Source organism: Mandrillus leucophaeus, unplaced genomic scaffold, assembly GCF_000951045.1.
Source record: "Mandrillus leucophaeus isolate KB7577 unplaced genomic scaffold, Mleu.le_1.0 Scaffold158, whole genome shotgun sequence".
NCBI lineage: Eukaryota > Metazoa > Chordata > Mammalia > Primates > Cercopithecidae > Mandrillus > Mandrillus leucophaeus.
This window is the reverse complement of record NW_012101565.1, coordinates 872,544-880,470: the sequence shown is the minus strand read 5'-3', so window position 1 is coordinate 880,470 and position 7,927 is coordinate 872,544. Positions and strand designations below refer to the sequence as shown.

The 7,927-nt window shown below is 66.7% G+C and overlaps 1 protein-coding gene across 2 annotated transcripts in view; it reads right to left on the bottom strand.

Moving 5' to 3' along the window:
• Positions 1 to 3,514: 3,514 nt before the first annotated feature.
• The window catches only part of RHPN1 (rhophilin, Rho GTPase binding protein 1), a 12,666-nt gene continuing 8,253 nt past the window's right edge, over positions 3,515 to 7,927 (bottom strand). The window contains exons 6-15 of one of the 2 annotated variants that reach the window (XM_011975646.1): positions 7,472 to 7,596; positions 7,214 to 7,380; positions 6,785 to 6,978; positions 6,312 to 6,468; positions 6,123 to 6,236; positions 5,515 to 5,709; positions 4,961 to 5,037; positions 4,601 to 4,747; positions 4,351 to 4,512; positions 3,515 to 3,900 (exon numbers count right to left, since the gene is read on the bottom strand). In XM_011975646.1, the coding sequence (XP_011831036.1) occupies positions 3,685 to 3,900; positions 4,351 to 4,512; positions 4,601 to 4,747; positions 4,961 to 5,037; positions 5,515 to 5,709; positions 6,123 to 6,236; positions 6,312 to 6,468; positions 6,785 to 6,978; positions 7,214 to 7,380; positions 7,472 to 7,596 (1,554 nt within the window). In that variant the 3' untranslated portion in view covers positions 3,515 to 3,684. Of the gene's footprint in view, positions 3,901 to 4,350; positions 4,513 to 4,600; positions 4,748 to 4,960; positions 5,038 to 5,514; positions 5,710 to 6,122; positions 6,469 to 6,784; positions 6,979 to 7,213; positions 7,381 to 7,471; positions 7,597 to 7,927 lie in introns of both variants that reach the window. The other variant, XM_011975645.1, reaches the window with a different exon arrangement.

The following is a 7,927-nucleotide window of genomic DNA, read 5'->3' as shown; positions in this document are numbered from 1 at the left end:
AGGGTGTTGGACAGGGCCTGACCCCAACACCTGCAGGTGGTGTGCGTTCACTCGTCTTCCGGAACTGCTGGCTTGAGGTGGCAGGAGGGGCTGGGAAGGGGTGAGGAGGAGAGTGAAGTAGGGGACCCTGCCCTTGGCTCACCTCGGTCTGTCCCCAGCCCCCACAACCCATCCATTCTCATGCCCCCCAATCCATCTCCAATCCCACTCCCAGCCCTGTCCATCCCCAGGCCCCTGCTCCCACCCCTCCCCGCTCCCTCTTCCTGCGTTAATCCTGCTCACTGCTGACCCAAGCAAAACGGAGTCCGCCTTCTCCCTTCTCGGCAGTTTTCTGTTGGCAAAGCAGAAAGGAAGGCAACTCAGGCTCAGCCCAGCCTCCTGCCTGGGGAGCACTCTGAAAATGGAGCATCACCCCGTGGGCCCGGCGCCTGGGCAGGGTGCACACACGGTCCTGGTGCGCCCTCGGCCCCTGCGCTGCTCAACATCCATCGTCGGCCCTGGCTCTTCGTGGGCATGGGGAGTGGGGTCTGGACCATACCGTGGCCTCAGCAGCTCCTGGGCTCCGGCCCCTCCCTCCCAGGCAACATATGCCCAACACACTCAGGCACTCATGGACATGCTGGTGCCGTCCCTGCCCTCGGCCCGTCTGTGACACCGTGACCAAAGTGATAAGGCTGGGCCAGAAAGTGGGGGCTAAGGCCCATCCATGGGGTGTGGCCAGGCCAGGCCATCTGAGGAAGGGACACTAACCCGTCCCTAAAAGCCAAAAAGGTGCTAGCCAGAAACGCCCAGGAGTGTGCAAGCAGAACTTCAAGGGAAGAGAATGGGCTCTCCAGATGGCAAGGTGTGGCGCTTTGGGGGGTGAGGCAAGCACCAACACATGCTGCTGCAGGGACAGCCTCGAGCCGGCCCCTCGGGGCAGCTGTGCCCCCTGGGAAGCCTCAGCCAGTGGCTTTCACCGCACAGCCTGCAGACTGAGCGCTCCCCAGCGGCCAGCCCTGCCTTCCCCCAGCCTCGCCCTGATCCTGCTTTGCTCCCCAGCCTGGGCAGGTGGGACAGGACCCTGACCTGCCGCCTCCTGCTAGGGCAGGCTCAGCACAGGTGCCGCCCTGTGTGCTGGCCCCAGGGGCTGCACTGCCCTCTGGCGGGACACAGGCCACAACTGGCCCCGGGGGTGAAGCTGCAGGTCCTGCCAGGCCTGGCATCACACCCTTGACTAGTCCCCAAGGCCTCCTAGAGCCTCCTGGAGCCATGGTGATGCCTCCCCAAATCCGCCCACCACTGCCGACTCAGCTGCCCGTGTGGACGTGCAGTCCCTGGGGGGCTGGACAGGGTAGTCCCCTGTCCAGCAGGCCCCTGTGCCCAGCAGACAGCCACCAGCTGCTGCAGGGGTGAGGATGGGATGGGGCGCGGTCCCTTCCCGCAGCCCAGGGGCTATCTGGCAGGACTCCCACAGAGGCCGGAGGGCGTGGTCCAAGCCTGAGGGGCTGGGCTGGTAGGCATCCGCTTTCTGTTCTGGAGTGGGGCTCACTGCTGCCCCCGGAGCAGCCCCAAGTGGCAGGTGGGGAGGGGGACCCCCCTCCTGCCCAGCCCTGCCTTGATTAGAACTCAGGACTCCAGATCCCGGGACCTCCGCCCCCCTCCCCGTGGCCGGCAGTAGGACCTCAGGGCCTCCCACATCGCCACAGCACCCCTGTGCACCAGGCTTCCTCCACTTCACAGGATGGAGGCGGTGACAGGAGCCGGGTCCCAGCCACGTGTGACTCCAGCTGCGAGGCCCCCACTCTGTGGCAGAGGGACCGGATGGCAGGGAGGCAGCCCCAAGGGAAACCCCTGAGGGGGCAGCAGGGGACAAGATGGCCTGGGGCAGAGAGCAGGGCCAGGATCACAGGCCCAGGCTTGGTGGCAGCCAGGGGAGGGGTGTGTGTGGGCAGGGGTGGGATGGGTTGGGCGTACCCCAGGGGTCTGTGGTGGGGAGGGGCATGCTCTCCGGGCAAAAGCCCCCTCCCCCAGCCTATGGTGGCCTGGCGCCCACCGTGCAGGAGGCAGGTGGCAGCTCTGTCCCCACCTTGGGTCTGGACAGGCCACAGGAGGTGGGGAGTCCCTGCACTTCCCAGACAGGGCCGCCATCCTGTCATCCCCAATTAGCGCCTAATGGCCTCCTTGATGCACAGTTTTATTAACCAAATTAATATGTGCTGGCGAGACCTGCATGACCTTGGCCCATTCTGCTGAGACAGGGATTTTCCCAGGAGAGCAAATGGGGGACCTGGACCCCCACCCCGGCTCAGGAAGGCTGGGGAGCCCCACCCTCCCGCCCAGGAAGATGGCACCACGGCGCCTGCATCTCTGGGACCCCAAACACCCCACTCGCACCCCCATTTTCCCGGCTGAAGCACGAGGGAGGTGGCAGCACAGGGTCCTGGACCCTGGAACTGGAGCTTGGGATGCAGGGCGGGTTGCTCCCACCTGGGGACCTCCGGACCTTCCCATCGGAAGGGACTGGACGAGAGGGCAGGGGTCTTGCAGAGCTGGGGGCTGCCTTGCTACCCGGGGTCTGTGCCTCAGCCCTCCCAAGGTGCACCTGCCTGTGCCGCCTCCCAGGGCTGCTAAGCAGGTGGCGGCTGCCCCCTGGTGGCTGCAGGGAATGACTCCCACCAGCCCTGTCCCTTTCAGAACCTGCTGGGCCCTGGGGCCCTTGGTGAGGACCCCTACTCTGGCTCCGTGGCTCCTCTCGGGTGCAGCTCGGGCCTGCCCTGCTCTGCAGCCCTTCCCACCCCCTCCCCTTGGTGCCCAGGTCCTGAGCCCACTGCTGTGGGGGTCCTGGGGGCGGTGTCCTGCTGACTGCCTTTGGGGGCCATTGTCCACCCAGTCTATGGAGGCCTGGAGGCAGCCCCACTTCCCCTGCTTGAAACACTGAGAGCTCACGGCCTGTGCAGGCCCCAGGTTCAGGGAGAGGTGACATGCTCAGGAGCTGGAGGGTGGCACCTATGGTCGGAGCAGGACAGCAAGGTGGGCAGCAGGGCTGGCAGGCTTAGGGCCACCATGAGACCTGGGCCATGACACTGGGGACTCCTGGGCAAAGGGGACACTTGCTGGGATGACCAGCACAGGGCCCGGGGTGACCAGCACAGGGTGCAGAGGTGGGGAGTCCCTTGCTCTATGCACAGACAGGACAACAGGAGGTATTTTCGGGGAAGGCCGGGTCCCAGACACGGGGTCTGTGGATGCTGTGGGTGTGCCTGGCTGCTGCATGGTGGCATGGTGGAGGGGCAGCGAGCGAAGGGGTGCCCAGCAGGAGTCACTGGGCACCAGGCAGAAACTTGGCCGGAGGCAGGACTGAGACCTCAGGGTCTGTGCCCAGGGCAGCAGCAGGGTGGACAGAGCCCGGGGGCACAGATGTGATGGCTGTGAGGAACCCTCAGGGTGGGGCAGCCCCAGGAAGCTGACCTCAGACCGGCAGAGGGACTGGCACCCTTCCTGTGTGTGGGTGAAGAGGCCACAGCTCCCATCACTGGGCTCAGACAGGTCTGACCATAGTCTTTAATGGGCAGGCAGGTGCCCGAGGCAGCCTTCGGCATGAGGCGGGGCAGGCATTGCCCAGAGGTCCTCTGGGTGGGGAGGGCATGCTTGGTGCTTCCCACCAGCTGGAGCCAGGGCTGAGGTGTGCAGGGAGCCTGGCCCTCACAGCCACCCTGGGCACTTCGAGGATGAGGGCAGAGCTGGCTTCACTGGGGCACGGGGCTGGGAGCAGCCTCCAGGCTTGCCCTGCTGGGCTTTTCGGCTCCAGCTGAGGAGGGGCCGGGGGCTGGCCCATGTGGATGCCGGGGTCTTGCAGCCATGCTCCCTCTGGCTGCTTAGAAGCCCCCTGGGGCCCAGCAGGGCGGGTCGGCGGTCCCCCTGTAGCAGGGACAGAGATAGACTGTGGTCAGCCACTGCTGGCCTGTCCCCACCTGCAGCCAGTCTGGGAGGGGTGAGAACCACCTGGGAGGGGCTGGCACACGGGGGCTTGTTTGGGGGCTCCCATCAGGGTGACCACATAGTAGGGGCCCCATGGGTTTCACCCAACCCTGGGTCAACCATGCTGGGTAGATGAAACTTCTGGGATGGGGCACCTGGCCCAGAAGCCTCCAGTCTGAGGACACACAGGCCCAGTGAGGGGTGGGCTCAGCGTCCTCGGGGTCAGGGCAGGAGCCCTCAGGTGGAGGCCACAGCACAGGTGGCCCCTGCCCAGGAGGCGGCCCGGGGAGGGTTACCCGCAGCCCCACCTCCCCTTCCCAATGCTGCTCAAGCATCCAGGGCACGCCCAGGGCCAGGGTGGGGACAGCAGGCGGGGCCCCCAGGGCTCACCAAGGTGGGCAGCCTAGAGCTGGGCAGCACCGACACCACCTGCAGGCTGGCACCCGCCTCTCCTGCAGCCTTCAGCTCCGCCACCACCTCTGCGTGTCTCCACCACCTGCACGGCTGCCCGTTCACTGACACAATGTAGTCACCCTCCTTCAGGCCGGCCGCCTGTGGGGAGACTTGGATGGTGAGGCGGGGACAGGACACCCTGGCTGGCACTGGGGACTCAGCCTCAGGGGGCCGGTGGGGCCCTTACCGCGGCCTGGCTCCCTGGAATGACAGCAGCAATGAGGACAGGCGAGTCTCCCCGAAGCGTGAGGCCGAAGCCACCCTCTCCTCGGGTCAGGTGGATGGGCCCCACCAGCCGCCACCGGTTCTTGGCTGAGAACACAGACAGGGGCCCCTGGCGGGGGCTCAGAGGTCAGAGGCCCAGCTGGGTCACACACTGAGGAGACCCCGCCTAACCAGCACGTCCATCCAACCTGTGCACCGAGGGACGCCGTGGGGTTCCACAAGGCGGGTGGGCAGGGCTGGACCGCCATCAACGGCCTGAGGCCATGTGCTGGTCAGAGCCACGAAGCCCAAGCTGCCTGTGCCTGGGGACAGGTGTGCTCACCAGCCGATGGAAGATGTCAGGCCCCTTCCCCTGGGACAGGCGTGGCGTCCTGGCCTCTGGCTTCTGGTGGGTCTTAGCTGAGAGGGTGGAAGAGCAGAGCTAAGCTGGGAGCCTGTGGAGACCTGCCCCGGGGATTTTCCAGGGCGCAGGGCATGACCCCGAGCGCACACAGGCCCTGCCTCTGACCTCCTGGCCTGGCCGCACTGCAATGGCGGGGGGAGCTGCCCCAGGTGCCCTGAACACATAGCCTCCTCTGCCACAAGTGGCTCCCAGAATCCTTCCCTGAAGTCCCAGGCGTGCCTGTCCCGGGTCTGTGGGCTTCCCCTCAGGGTAGGCCAGTGCAGGGAGGGAGGGGCTGAGGGGCGTGGCCATCCCCCAGGCCCCTGAAGGGCCCGGCAGCTCTGTGGGCCTGAGATTGCGGTCTGGAAAGTGCTACTGCTGTTGAATTCATCGTGGCGATTGCATCTTTAATGCAATCAGCCTCCCTTTCTCCAGGACGAAGGCCCCCACCCTGGCCGGGGATGCAGCCACCCACACAGGCCCTGGCTGCTCACGCTGGATGTCTGGGGCCTCGGCAGTCTCACAGAAGTCATCCTCACGGTCAAGCTCCGCATACTTGGCCAGTGAGCGCTGCAGCGTCTGGGCGACCACAGCCCGCAGCAGGTCCACCTCTCGCAGGACGCGGCACAGGGCGTGCAGCCGCAGCGCTTCCTCCTGCCCCAGGATGGCGCGCTTCAGGTGTGCCTTGCCTGTACGAGGGGCACTGGGACGTCACATACCATGTGGGCCTGTGGGCCCTGGGACGTGGCAGAAGGAGTGGGCAAAGCCAGGGCTGTGGGGCTCATCACAGCCACTTTTGCTGTAGGCGTATGCCACAGGGGTGAGGAGCTGGCTGTGCAGGAGGGCTCTGCCTCATACAGAGCAGGGGCCAGGGACAAGCTGCTCCCAGGGGTCTCCCACCTGCTCAGAGGCTGCCAGCACTCCTGGGGCCCCTGTGCTGGACCGTCACCCATCAGGCACAGGGCATCCAGGGATAGGTAGGTGGCCCAACTCGTTAGCATGGGGACACCAGGTGGAAAACAGCGTGAGGGTGGTGGGGGACACCCTGCCACTGTTGGTGACCACCTGAGCCCCCAGGGCCCTCCATCCATGGGCGCCTTACCAAGCTGCCTGCGCTCCTCCAGCTCCTGCGGCAGCACAGGGCCTTGGGGCTTGCAGGAGGTGGGGGGCTGGAGGAAAACCTGCTCGTGTGTGGGGAGCTCTCCCTCGGTCGCTGCTGGGGGACAGAGAGGCCATGAGCCCTGAGCGGGGGGCCTTTGCAGCATCATGGGCAAGTGCGGTGGGCACTCACAGGAGCCGTCGCAGAGGGCCATGGCTACGTGGTAGTGGGCCAGGGAGCGGAAGTACTCGGCCTTGACATGCACCAGGGCAGTCCAGGAGGCGGGCATGTAGTCGTGGACGGGTGGCTGGGCCATGGTCTGGTGCACTAGTCTGTACTCGGCTGCCACCTGCCGGTGGACATGGCAGGCACGCGAGGGCCTCCCGCTCTGGGGGTGACTGCCTCTCCCTACCCAGCCTCCACCCGCTCCGACCACCATCCCAGCAGCCTCCCTGGCACCCCAGTTCCTGCCGCTTCATGCCATTCCCTGGAGGCAGAGGCTTGGGCGCCCAGGTTCCTGACCAGCCCCCCAGGGAGCAGGACAACAGCCGGCTTGGGGCTGACACACAAGGAAGGAGGCGGGAGAGCTCACGCTTGCCTGGACCTGGGCTCTGGCCCCAGCTCGGCCCTACCACCTGCACCCTGGCACGGGTGCCCGAGCTCACCTGGGCAGCCTCCTGCGCCAGGCGCAGCTGGGCCAGGCAGTCTTGGGGGGCCATGGAGGCAGGGGGTGAGAGACCCTCAAACACACATTCCTGGGCCTGGGCCATCATGAGCTGCTCCAGTGCGCAGAGGGACGCAGGGCTCATGTCTGGGCTCGGCGCATGGGAGAAGTTCTCCCTCAGGAGGCTGAAGGTCCCTGCGGAGGGAGGGGTGCTCACACAGGCAGGGCCCTGACCTGCCCATCTCTGCCCCATGCAGCACTCAGGGAGGCCAGCTAGGGCCGCTCCTGGGACACGCATGGGCCCGATGTGCTCAGACCCCCTACCTGAGGGACTGACGTCCTAACCACCCCCCAGCTCCTGCCCTGCAGAAGGGGCTCTGCAACACCCTGGCACCACACCCTGCCCCCCCGCGGCCCGGGCCGCCCTCACCAGCGGCCCTCTGGAAGGCCTCCACAGCACGGTGGGCACCCTCGGCGCAGGAGCGGTTCTGGCGCGCCCCAATCTGCGTGTGGAGGGCGCCGATGTTGAAGAGAACGCTGCCCTTCTCGAAGGCCAGGGCGCGCTGCTGGGCCGGGACCCCAGTAAGCGAGTCGTACCTGCAGTGTCGGGTCAGGCTGGGCGGAGTTCCCACAGTTCCCACGGCCAGGCCTCCCCTCCCCAGGGTGCCCCCGCCCGCAGAGCCCCTACCAGTGGAAGAAGAGCCCGAGGCTCCTGGCAGGGGTGAGGAAGCGCGCGTCCAGGAAGCACAGCTGGTTATAGTAGGCTGTGAGCAGCTCCAGGCCCGCCTCATTCCGGCTGGGGGTCCGCATGGCCTGCAGGGCAGGAGCCGCTGGGCCCCACCGCCCTGGCCCATCCCACTCACACACACTGCCCTGGGAAGTCCCGTGGGCATCAGCACCATGGGGGGCGGGGAGGCAAAGCCAGCGGGGCCCTGGGCAGCCGAAACTCCCAAAGGCCAGCAGCGTGCGGCACTGGGGCCACCTGCCAGCCCCTCGACACGCCCCGGCTGGGTCTGCACACACAGGGTCCTTGGTGCGCCCGTCTCCCCACATCCTCCAGACGTCCACACTGAGCTCCGCCGTCTGTTTCTGACTTAAGCCTCAGCCTCTGCATGTGTCTCCCAGGACTGCAGGAGGGTGGGCG